Source organism: Delphinapterus leucas, chromosome 2 (genome assembly GCF_059928025.1).
Source record: "Delphinapterus leucas isolate spDelLeu-1000000601 "Yukka" chromosome 2, BTC_Dleu_Yukka2, whole genome shotgun sequence".
In the NCBI taxonomy this organism is placed as follows: domain Eukaryota; kingdom Metazoa; phylum Chordata; class Mammalia; order Artiodactyla; family Monodontidae; genus Delphinapterus; species Delphinapterus leucas.
Window position 1 is genome coordinate 32,827,156 of NC_143130.1, and position 12,554 is coordinate 32,839,709.

General features: G+C 48.7%; 1 protein-coding gene across 4 annotated transcripts in view; it reads left to right on the forward strand.

Annotated features, from left to right (window-relative positions):
* The window catches only part of DIP2C (DIP2 acetate--CoA ligase C (putative)), a 363,448-nt gene that overhangs the window by 281,109 nt on the left and 69,785 nt on the right, over positions 1-12,554 (forward strand). For all 4 annotated transcript variants that reach the window (XR_016391944.1, XM_089906635.1, XM_022554535.3 and 1 more), the window contains 5 exons: positions 5,011-5,150; positions 7,331-7,467; positions 8,644-8,852; positions 9,876-9,990; positions 10,463-10,664. Coding sequence is in view for 3 of the 4 variants with exons in the window: in XM_089906635.1 (XP_089762761.1) it covers positions 5,011-5,150; positions 7,331-7,467; positions 8,644-8,852; positions 9,876-9,990; positions 10,463-10,664 (803 nt within the window). In the remaining variant the exon portion in view is untranslated. The remainder of the gene's footprint in view (positions 1-5,010; positions 5,151-7,330; positions 7,468-8,643; positions 8,853-9,875; positions 9,991-10,462; positions 10,665-12,554) is intronic.

A 12,554-nucleotide genomic window follows, 5' to 3' on the forward strand; every position in this document is an offset into this window, starting at 1 on the left:
TGGTAGTTTTATTTCTAGTTATTTAAGAAACCTCCATACTGTCCTCCATAGTGGCTGTATCAGTTTACATTCCCACCAGCAGTGTATGAGGGTTCTCTTTTCTCCACACCCTTTCCAGCATTTATTGTTTGTAGATTTTTTGATGATGGCCATTCTGACTGGTGTAAGATGATATCTCATTGTAGTTTTGATTTGCATTTCTCTAATGATTAGTGATGTTGAGCATTCTTTCATGTGTTTGTTGGCAATCTGTATATCTTCTTTGGAGAACTGTCTATTTAGGTCTTCTGCCCATTTTTGGATTGGGTTGTTTGTTATTTTGATATTGAGCTGCATGAGCTGCTTGTAAATTTTGGAGATGAATCCTTTGTCAGTTGCTTCATTTGCAAATATTCTCTCCCATTCTGAGGGTTGTATTTTCATCTTGTTTATGTTTCCTTTGCTGTGCAAAAGGTTTTAAGTTTCATTAGGTCCCATTTGTTTATTTTTGCTTTTATTTCCCTTTCTCTAGGAGGTGGGTCAAAAAGGATCTTGCTGTGATTTATGTCATAGAGTGTTCTGCCTGTGTTTTCTTCTAAGAGTTTTATAGTGTCTGGCCTTACATTTAGGTCTTTAATCCATATTGAGTTTACTCTTGTGTATGGTGTTAGGGAGTGTTCTAATTTCATTCTTTTACATGTAGCTGTCCAGTTTTCCCGGCACCACTTATTGAAGAGGCTGTCTTTTCTCCATTGTATATTCTTGCCTCCTTTATCAAAGATAAGGTGACCCTATGTGCACGGGTTTATCTCTGGGCTTTCTATTCTGTTCCATTAACCTATATTTCTGTTTTTGTGCCAGTACCATACTGTCTTGATTACTGTAGCTTTGTAGTATAGTCTGAAGTCAAGGAGCCTGATTCCTCCAGCTCCGTTATTCTTTCTCAAGATTGCTTTGGCTATTCAGGGTCTTTTGTGTTTCCATACAAATTTTGAAATTTTTTGTTCTAGTTCTGTGAAAAATGCCATTGGTAGTTTTATAGGGATTGCATTAAATCTGTAGATTGCTTTGGGTAGTATAGTCATTTTCACAGTGTTGATTCTTCCAATCCAAGAACATGGTGTCTCTGTCCATCTGTTTGTGTCATCTTTAATTTCTTTCATCAGTGTCTTGTAGTTTTCTGCATACAGGTCTTTTGTCTCCTTAGGTAGGTTTATTCCTAGGTATTTTATTCTTTCTGTTGCAATGTTTCCTTAATTTCTCTTTCAGATTTTTCATCATTAGTGTATAAGAATGCAAGAGATTTCTGTGCATTAATTTTGCATCCTGCTACTTTACCAAATTCATTTATTAGCTCTAGTAGTTTTCTGGTAGCATCTTTAGGATTCTCTATGTATAGTATCATGTCATCTGCAAACAGTGACAGCTTTACTTCTTCTTTTCCAATTTGGCTTCCTTTTATTTCTTTTTCTTCTCTGATTGCTGTGGCTAAAACTTCCAAAATTGAGTAATAGTGGTGAGAGTAGACAACCTTGTTTTGTTCCTGGTCTCAGAGGAAATGGTTTCAGTTTTTCACCATTGAGAACGATGTTGGCTGTGGTTTTGTCATATATGGCCTTTATTATGTTGAGGTAAGTTCCCTCTATGCCTACTTTCTGGAAGGTTTTTATCATAAACAGGTGTTGAATTTTGTTGAAAACTTCTTCTGCATCTATTGAGATGATCATATGGTTTTCCTCCTTCAGTTTGTTAATATGGTTTATCACATTGATTGATTTGCATATATTGAAGAATCCTTGCATTCCTGGGATAAACTCCACTTGATCATGGTGTATGATCCTTTTAATGTGCTGTTGGATTCTGTTTGCTAGTATTTTGTTGCAAATTTTTGCATCTGTGTTCAGTGATATTGACCTGTAGTTTTCTTTTTTTGTGACATCTTTGGTTTTGGTATCAGGGTGAGGGTGGCCTCGTAGAATGAGTTTGGGAGTGTTCCTCCCTCTGCTATATTTTGGAAGAGTTTGAGAAGGATAGGTGTTAGCTCTTCTCTAAATGTTTGATAGAATTCGCCTATCTGGTCCTGGGCTTTTGTTTGTTGGAAGATTTTTAATCATAGTCTCTATTTCAGTGCTTGTGATTGGTTTGTTTATATTGTCTATTTCTTCCTGATTCAGTCTCGTAAGGTTGTGCTTTTCTAAGAATTTGTCCATTTCTTCCAGGTTGTCCATTTTATAGGCATATAGTTGCTTATAGTAATCTCTCATGATCCTTTGCATTTCTGCAGTGTCAGTTGTTACTTCTCCTTTTTCATTTCTAATTCTATTGATTTGAGTCTTCTCCCTTTTTTTGTTGTTGAGTCTGGCTAATGGTTTGTCAATTTTGTTTATCTTCTCAAAGAACCAGCTTTTAGTTTTATTGATCTTTGCTGTCGTTTCCTTCATTTCTTTTTCATTTATTTCTGATCTGATCTTTATGATTTCTTTCCTTCTGCTAACTTTGGGGGTTTTTTTGTTCTTCTTTCTCTAATTGTTTTAGGTGTAAGGTTAGGTTGTTTATTTGAGATGTGACAGGGGCACTTTTAAATTTATTTATTTATTTTTTTGGCTCTGTTGGATCTTCGTTGCTGCGCATGGGCTTTCTCTAGTTGTGGCCAGCACGGGCTACTCTTCATTGTGGTGTGTGAGCTTCTAATTGCGGTGGCTTCTCTTGTTGCAGAGCTTGGGCTCTAGGCACACAGGCTTCGGTAGTTGTGGCTCATGGGCTCTAGAGCACAGGCTCAGTCATTGTGGCTCACAGGCTTAGTTGCTCCGTGGCATGTGGGACCTTCCGGACCGGGGCTCAAACCCATGTCCCCTGCATTGGCAGGTGGATTCTTAACCACTGCACCACCAGGGAAGTCCTAAAACAGGTGCAGTTTTAAATTATATCACTTAGCTGGACAATTCATTTGCTAGGGCTGTTATGACAAAGTACCTCAAACTGGGTGGCTGTAAACAATAGAAATTTATTCTCACAGTTGTGGAGTTTGGAAGTCTGAAATTAGGGTGTCAGTAGGGTTGGTTCCTTCTGGGGGCTCTGATGGGGAATCTGTTCCGGGCCTCCCTCCAGCTTCTGGTGGTACCAGCAACCCTTGGCTTGCAGACCCATAATCTCTTCCTAACTAACTACTTCTGCAAAGACGCTGTTTCCCAGTAAGGTCACATTCAAGGTTCAGAGAGTTAAGACAGGGACATGTCTTTTGGGGGGACACAGTTCAGCCTACAGCAGTCACTTAGGCTTATGATTTCTGACTCTCATGTGGGGTCTTGACCGAGGACGAGGGTGAGGGAGCCCTGGCCGCAGAGGGTTCCTGCAGGACTCTTCTGTCTTTCATTTCAAAGTGTTGATTTGTTGGGATCTTTGGAAAAGAAAAAAGCCAGGAGATCAATATCAATTCCAGTGTTAGGGGCTCATATCCAGGTGGTTTCATGTGGGTTTTATTATTTGGGCGACTTTCATTTTATATCTTTTTATCACTACTCTTTTTGATTGTTACAGATGGAATAGTTCGATTTTCAGACTCTTATACTTCTTTACTTTTTAAAATTGAGATATAATTGACATATAACATATGCTTCTTTTTTAAATACACCAGTTACTTGATTCAAGTTAGATCTCTTTTTGCAAATTTTAACTTCTGTGTTTTCCCATTTATGGTTTTAGTTTCATTATAAACTTTGACGATACTTTAAAGCCGTATAGCAAACTTCTATTTTTTTTATTTTATTTTATTTTATTTTGCGGTTCACGGGCCTCTCACTGTTGTGGCCTCTCCCGTTGTGGAGCACAGGCTCCGGACGCGCAGGCTCAGCGGCCATGGCTCATGGACCTAGCCGCTCAGCGGCATGTGGGATCTTCCCGGATCGGGGCACGAACCCGTGTCCCCTGCATCGGCAGGCAGACTCTCAACCACTGCGCCACCAGGGAAGCCCCAAACTTCTATTTATAGTCCATATTTTAGATCCTAAAACTACCTTAAGCATTTGTATATGGAAAATTAGAGAAACAAATGTGATGTTTACCTAAACTGCACTCTCTCACTTTGCTTACATTGAAGAATCTTTAGCTTGCAGGGATAAAATCCATGATCTTAGAAACGTTTTAGTTTACTTGTTCCCTGATCTAGTCAGCAGACGTTCATTGCTGTACACTACTCCAGGGGTGGGGGCTCTGCAGTGACCAAAAGAAAACCCTCCTGCCCTCCTGGAGGAGACGTGGACAGATAGTTAGATGGTTCCTGCTGTGGAGGCGGGACCACCCTGGAGCACAGTGAGGGAGAGGGCCACGAGGCCGTCTGCCAGAGGCAAGGAGGCCAGGGCCCCGGAGGGAGTGGGCTGGGGTTTGGAGGGAGAGCAGGGCTGGATGCTGCGCGGAAGCAGGGAGAACAAGAGCAGAGGTGAGGCCGGGGCAGCCTCGGAGCCCATGGATGGTGGCGAAGGCAGACCATGGATGTGGTGAAGCTGTACTTTCCCCCAGCCATCAAGCACTTTTTATGTGGTCTCTCATCCAAATAATTGCCGATTTTTACAAGTACTGAGCCTGTGCCCACACAGTGCACGTCTGGCCTGGAGGCCACACAGGCAGTCTAGCATTTCTGCTCACTCCTGTCATCGTCCTTCTTGGAGACGTGACTCTCCCTTCTTAGCCGTTTTCAAACCTGGGAAATCCAACCTTGCAGAGAAAGGAGTGGGTGCGAAAAGGAGTTGGTCGTTCTCTGGTGGACACATGTAAGGGGAGGGCAGGGGGACAAGGGAGTTCCTCGGCGTCTCTACACTTCTCAGGAGCCCAGAAGTAGAAGGAGCAGACATTGGTGTCTCCTGAACAGAGAAAACAGGTGCTGAGAAGAGCACAGGGACGTGTGGCAGCCACACCTGCCTTCAGAGGCCTTCAGGGCCCGAAGGTGCAACCTTGGTGTGCATGCAGCATATTTACATGCATATCTGTGTTCAGACAGCTGACATGCTTCTAACCAGACACAAACTGCCATTACAGGCCCACCGATGACAGCAACCAGCCCCCAGGCCGCGGCGTCCTCTCCATGCACGGGCTGACCTATGGGGTCATCCGGGTGGACTCGGAGGAAAAGCTGTCTGTACTCACCGTGCAGGACGTCGGCCTCGTGATGCCTGGAGGTGAGCGCGGGTACAGGTGCAGAGTCAGAGCCCAGCCGGGGACCAGCTGCCAGTGCTGCCCTGGCTGGCATCCCTGTCCCCGGCTGTGAGCGTGCCCACCTTGGCCTGACCTCCAGTCTGGTCCCATGTTCGCCAAGCTTCAGCCCAGGAGGTGCGGTAACACGGCGCTTCCTGATAAAAGAAAACCCAAAATGTTCATGAGGCTGAGGAAAGGCCTCTATGTCACATGCACCCTGGGACCCCAGGAGGCACCCGGGGCTGCTCTGCACCCCCAGAGGCACCTGGGCAACTTCTCCCCATGCAAAGGTCAGCTTCTTGCTGGTCGTCCTGGTGCACTGGGGGCCAAACCCTTATGGAAGCTTGCCTGCAGCACAAGAGCCCTTGTTTAAGTCACAGAAATCATTTCCGCGTTGCATACAGACAAGCTCCCGGCAGAAGGACCTGCCTTGATGAAGCCCTCTTGCCTTTCCACCCCTCCCCTGTGCTGGGACACCTCCTGAGACCTCGCGGGGGCCCCAGGGAGTGCAGCTAGAACAGCTCTGCTGGCAGGAGGGAGCCCCGGTCTGATTTGTAGGGCTCCCTCCCTGGCCCTGCCTCTCCTCACTCTTCACATGGCGTCCCCGGGAAGTGGGCCCCCTTTCCTGGGGCAGTTCCTCCAGAGTCTGGACCTTCTCCTGATGAGCCTCCACGCACATGGGTGTTGTCTCGCCTCATCAGGGGCAGTCGCATCCACATACAACCTAACCCCAAAGCCAGGCACATGCTCAGCTCAGCTGCAGCTTCAGCCAGGCCTCCTGGCTCCATTCCTTTCTTGCTTTTTCAAATAAAGCAATTCCCCGTGGTTCCAACCTCAAAAGATGAGAAAACTGTACAGTGAAAAGCCTCCTTTCCAGCCACTGGAGGCACCCACAGTGGAGACATGCAGGCAACATGTACACAGACAGACAGACACACACACACACACACTGGCATATTCTTTTTCCTGTTTTTTTAAAATTTCACATAACAATAGAGCCCTTCGTGCCTGCTCATATCTTGAATCTTGAAGCTCGTTTGTTAGCAGCACGTGAAGAGCTCACACATTCCCTTCCAGGCTGAGGAGCATTATGGTGTTTGAACACATAATAGTTTATCCAAACCCTTTCCATTGGGTGATTTTCCACTTTTTGCCCCTGCAGTGTGGTTGGTGCAGTAACTCATCTGTGCTCCAGCCTGCAGAGGTGTGAGGAAGAGCTAACAGGGAGCGTTCTAGAAATGTGCAGTGTGAAGGGCACACACCCAAGTGACTCTGATGAGGCTGTCCTTCAGAAGGATCATAAGGATTGATATTCCTGCTGCTAGCGGGGGACGCCCCTCTTTCTCCACTCCCTCATGCCCAGTGTATTTTCAGACTTTCTGATTTTTACCAGTTTGAGGGGTAAAGAATACTTTGGTGTCATTTTAATTTGAACTTTTCTTACCATGAGTGAGCTGAAATCTTCCCGTGTTTTGAGTGGGTCTCTTTTTAGACACAGCACTTCCTGTCACCTAACACCAACCTGGGGATGAGGGGCAGCCTTATGACTCTTTCTGCCCAGCTCAGCTGTCACTCGGTGCACCCACCACCTCCCTGAAACACCAGCTTCAGCCCTGATCGCTGGCGCTCTGCAAACGGGAAAATTAGCATCCGCCAGCCTTCCCTGAAGGGCACACCTTGACGGGGAGTCTGAGGTCAAAGACTGAGATTCCCGTGGGACGGGGGAGGCTTTGTGTTTAGAAAAGCCTGAGAGGCTGTTGAGCAAGTGTCTCCTGCTCGTTGGTTTCAGGGCTCAGGCTGCATCTTGGAGGCTGTGTGGGCTAGCTGATGACGCTCAGCATGCGGCAGTGACGCTCAGGCTTGTTGTAAGTGTCGTCCTCATGTCTGGATGGCAGAAACGGTTACTCCCTTTAAATGCCATTTACACACTAAAATTAAAGGAATTGGAATTATTTACTGATGTCACAACTAAATGTGAGGTTTTGCTGCAACATGGAAACTCACTTGCCTCAGGGACTGTGAGGACCTGCTCGCTTTCACCTGTGGTTTTGCTGCAGACGCTGCTTCTGCTCGTTTGGGTTCTTTTTCATATTCATTCATTTCTTCTCTCTGACTCCCTCCCTCCCTCCCTCTCTAACGTCGCTGTGCTTCGTTTTGCGTTCAGCCATCATGTGTTCGGTGAAGCCGGACGGGGTTCCCCAGCTGTGCAGGACGGACGAAGTCGGGGAGCTCTGCATGTGTGCAGTTGCCACGGGCACGTCCTACTATGGCCTCTCGGGTATGACCAAGAACACCTTCGAGGTAGGTGGGAGGTGAGCCCCGTCAGACAGCCATTGCCAGGTGCGTGGAATAGACGTGAAAGAGAAGATGGTAATTTCTCGATAAAACGTATTCATAGTAATTAAACTGGTTGCACTTTCTCCTGCTGTTATTTTTATAGTTTTCAATAAATTTGGCTTAGCAGCGTTGTTTTCACCTCATAACCAGAGTTGAGAAAGAGCAAGTCGTTTTTTTAAAAGGGGCCTTTTTGTTCATTGCCGTTCTCACCCGTTTAGGAAGAGCAGCAGCTGACAGGTGGGGGCTGGAGAGTGTGCACGGCCATGCTGGGAGAGGGAGCAGTGGCCCCCTTGGGGCCTGTCAGCCTCGGCCAGACATGCACACTGCACATCTACCTCTACCACACGAGTGTGTGTCCGTGCCGTGTGCACACGGGTGTGGCATGCAGTTAGCACACACATGCACACACTGCCCAGCAAACCCAGCATTCTCAGAATTCGTATCATTTCACCAAGTGTGCCTGACCTTAGAAGGAACACACTTTGACTAAGTTGTATGTCAGCAAACATGAGTTGTTTGGGGATAAATTTATTAACATGTAGAACTTCAGGTGTGAACACATGTGATGTGGTGCCTTGTACAGGCAGCTTTGTTGAATGTAGATTCAGGTTTCTAAGTGCCCCTGAAACTGAGCCAAACACAGTCTAAATAAAACTTATCTCCTTTTCTTTGCGACTTATCTGTCGGGTGGGTTGAGGAAACTAGGGATCGAGTTTGAACTCGTGGTGGGGCCTGATTCCTCTGTATTTTTCTTTTCAGTGTATTTCCAATAAGGAAAAATAGCATTTTAATGAACAGGGGTTACTTTACAACTGACAGATGTTATTTAAAATGCACCTTGCTTCTCCACTTAACCATTTTTACGCTGTGGTTTTATAAGCAGAAGAATGAATTAGTGTTTGTTAGACTGTGGCAGGCCTCTTCAGAGGCCCTTGCGCATGGGCCGGTGGGACGAGCTGTGAGAGCTGGGGAGGGAGGGGAGGTGCCCGCAGGCTGGCGCTCACAGCAGCTATGCGGACCTGGGCTTCTCCAGCCAGGGTCAGGTGAGGAGACCCAGCTTGGGGGAAGCAGGACCAGTGGGCTCCAAGGAGGAGGGTGGAGGCCGGGCCCTGCTGGGCACTCAGAGCTCTTTGTCCCCAGGTGTTCCCGGTGACGAGCTCGGGGGCCCCGGTCAGCGAGTACCCCTTCGTGAGGACGGGCCTGCTGGGCTTCGTCGGCCCTGGGGGCCTCGTGTTCGTGGTGGGCAAGATGGACGGGCTCATGGTGGTCAGTGGGCGCAGACACAACGCCGATGACATCGTGGCCACAGCACTGGCCGTGGAGCCCATGAAGTTCGTGTACAGGGGAAGGTGAGCGCCCTCTGTGGTTGGCATAGTTCTCCGCAGACTACACTTTCTGTGTAAAACTGCAAAAAATTGCTTAAACTAACGGGACTTGGTGTCCTCCTCTGTAAAATGAAGCCACTGGACTCTATTACTTCTGAGATTCCATGCAGTTCTGAATGTCCAATTTTATGAAACTTTTCTGAGCCCCATAAATATACTTTCACTAAATTCTCTTCCACGTTAAATAAGAATGTCCATTTGAAAATCTTATTTTTAATAAGTAACTACACAGAGAAAAGAGCCAAGCATTTATCTTGCTGCAGCTCATTCACCCAGAGGTAACAGTTGAGCCACAAACTGCCTGGAAATTGGCTCCCATGGGTTTCTTCCCGGTGGTGCCCCCAACCCCAGCTTGGCACACAACCGACACTGGATCGCTGACCACGGCTCCTGAGGTTTTGCCAATTTGGAGGAAGTCAGCTGCTCTGGATCTCACCCTGAGTTGCCCAGCTAGTGGGAGCAGGAGGAAGCAGAGCTTGGGGTTGGGGGTAGCCGAGCCACCTTCGTGCACAGGGCACCCTGGAGGGCCATTCGCCACATTTTGTGTTTCCCACGAGAGGCAGACACAGCTAGCAGAAAATGATTAGCTCCCAAATGGCAGATTTCTGCTGATGGGGAGAATATGGCTTCGCAGGTGCAAACTCAAGATGCAGGTCGCACGGCTCAGTAAATTTCAGCAGTTCTGATACCCGCGCTTGACTCCCCTGTCCCAAGGCATGAGGCCTGTCACCCAAAGCCACGGGCTACCTCCACAGGAAGTGTGGTGGTTCTGCCCTCCGGCTTTGCCAGGCTTCTCCCCCAAAGCCGCACTTCCGTGGGTGAGCACCTGGGAGTTGGAAGCTGCAATTACCCGTCAAGGTGGTAGTTGGCACTGGGAACCCCTGAGCTCTGCAGTCGTAACAGCTGCGAAGCGCTTTATGGCAGGGCCAATCCCTTTGTGAGCCTCTCCAGCATGTGATCACCGCGATTTCCTGTCTGACCCCACAGAATAGCCGTGTTTTCGGTGACTGTCCTGCACGACGAGAGGATCGTGATCGTGGCTGAGCAGAGGCCGGACTCCACGGAGGAGGACAGCTTCCAGTGGATGAGCAGGGTGCTGCAGGTAGCTCGCTCCTGCCCCGAGCCCCTCTCCTGGGCTCACGTGAGCTTCCCTGCACCATTGTGCTCTCTGATCATCCCTCCTTTTGACCAGAGATTGCATCAGCCGTGAAACTTACACTTGCCTTCTAGGGAAGGAGCTAAACAGACCAGGCTTAGGGTTCAGAGGTTTGCAGAACTGGCTCCCGCTCGCTCGTGGAGGTCGCAGCAGGACCTTTTGGTTATGACCTTGAGAGCGTGCTTTCTTTTCTCCCAGTGTGCGTTCTTGTGTGTGTGGTGTCCCACAAGTGCTATGGAAACTGTATTCTGCTCAGTTTGGCGAGCCTGCCCTCCTCTGACCTCAGCGTCTCCATGCCGGGAGCATCACGGGTGCTGCACCTGCTTCTCTGTGTTGTGATTTGCACAGTCTGAGTATTTGCTCCATGCCTGTTCATGATACCTATTTTAACACGGTTCCCTCTCTCACGACCTTCCAGGCAATCGACAGTATACATCAGGTTGGGGTTTATTGTCTGGCATTGGTTCCAGCAAACACCCTCCCCAAAACCCCACTCGGTGGCATCCATTTGTCAGAAACGAAGCAGCTTTTCCTGGAGGGCTCACTTCACCCCTGCAATGTCCTGATGTGCCCCCACACGTGCGTCACAAACCTGCCCAAGCCTCGGCAGAAGCAACCAGGTACATCTGGAGGGCCGTGCAGGCCCGGGATGGCCCTGGAGCTGGGTGGGGGCCATGCTGACCACGGTTCTCAGCCTCCCTCCCCTCCCGTCTCCCATCACACACTCCCAGGCAAGTCAGCCTCCCGCTAAGCGATGTCTTTCTACCAAGCATGGGATAGAATACAGCAGAGTCCAGACAGCAGGGGCTGTAGGCCACTTGGTTGGAGAGGTGTTGGCGGTGCCTGAGCCTAGCCTTCTTGGCAGTTGTCAGACCTCCTGGGTGGCCTTTGGCAGAGAACCTCTCAGGGTCACGGCTTCCTGTTGAACAAATTAGAATAAGGCTTCCATACCTGTTTCATGAGTCACAGCAGCTGGAAGCCTGTGAGGAATCGTACAGATCAACTCGTGACGTTGTCATGGTGGTAAACATTTGTCTGCTGCTTTGCAATTTGGGGAACACGTAATTATCTACCATCTGACTTGATCCTCCTAGCAGCTAACTGATCATAGTCTTTAAGGCTGCACACAGTTATCAGTGAAAACGAATTCATTGCAAGAATATGGTGGTGAGGAATCAACTCTTCTGCCAGTGTAGTGATGGAGGGTCCCCAGGCCTCCAGGCTTGATGTGCAGACAGACCTCGGAGGCAGCCAGGATGAGCTCGGGCTGGGGTATTAGAATGACGACCAACAGTGCCTGGCACAGGCGGGCCGCTTGTCCACACGTTACATGTATTAACTCATTTCATCCTCATGGATTTCATCCTCTTATCTCCATTTTGCAAGGAAATGAGGAAATCGTACCACAGAGGGGTTCAGGAACTGCCTAAGGCTGTGGGTCCAGAGTGTAGGAGAGACAGGCCCAGCCCTGACAACTCTTCACTCCACCGATGAAGAGTGGCAGCACGGGCAGAGTTCCTGGCGAGTCAGCTAGAGGTGGCTGGTGGGTACTGGGCGCAGCACAGTTGGCTGTAGATATAGGAACCAGCCCATCCCCAGGCCACCCCCAGAAGTGAGCTTGGTGAGATGGGGGTGAGCGGTCTCTCCAGATTCAGGTGAGGACGCTGATGCTGCAGGAGGAAAGCAGGTACCAGGCTCGCCGACTTTGCCCCTCTGTGCCAGCAGCAGCACTGGGATTGCCACAGCGTGGCTCTCGCCGCGTTCTTACGGCATCGACAGGAGTGTCTCGGCTCCCCGGGGTGTCCTCACTGTCCCAACCTCCTCCTCCCACCTTGAACCTTGGTCCATCATCAGGTGCCTCGAGCCGGTGGCCAGTGGCCCAGGTGCTGGGGGCGCAGTTTGTGACGGCAGAATTTAGGACAGACATTTACGACGAGGGATCGTTGGCAGATGCGTGACCGTTGCAGGGCTGCAGGGCTCAGACACCTGTCAGACATCTAGGAACCCATGACAGGGACGCGTGGCCCAGTGAACAGGCTCTGAGAGCCAGGTTGGGCGCCTTCCTCCTCGGGCTGCACATGGCAGGTACCAGGATCCGCACCCGCTCTTATGTGCGGCACGGAAAATGCAGCTTCGTGTGATTGGCAGTTGTAAGGAAAGGATTCTCTAGTGGTACCTGGTTATCTCATCTACTCTTGTTAATTATTGGAGGTTATATAACTTTGTCTTCAAAAAACTGTTGTTTGTTTTTTAACAAATAATAAATGAATAGATGTCAGCATCTCCCTAACTGGAGAACAAAGGCAGCGGCCTGGGAGAACACTTATGGGAATTTGGTGAAAGCTTTATTTCTATGTACCCTTACTTGAGGCTTGTTCATATTTGCTGTTATTTTCATGGTAGTGACTTACTTGAAATCCTGTTCTAATTAGATTTTTCAAAGCTACGTCTTTGAAAGGATTTCCCCAGAGTAAGCTTCTTCCCGAAGTGAGAAGTCACGTTCTCAGGAA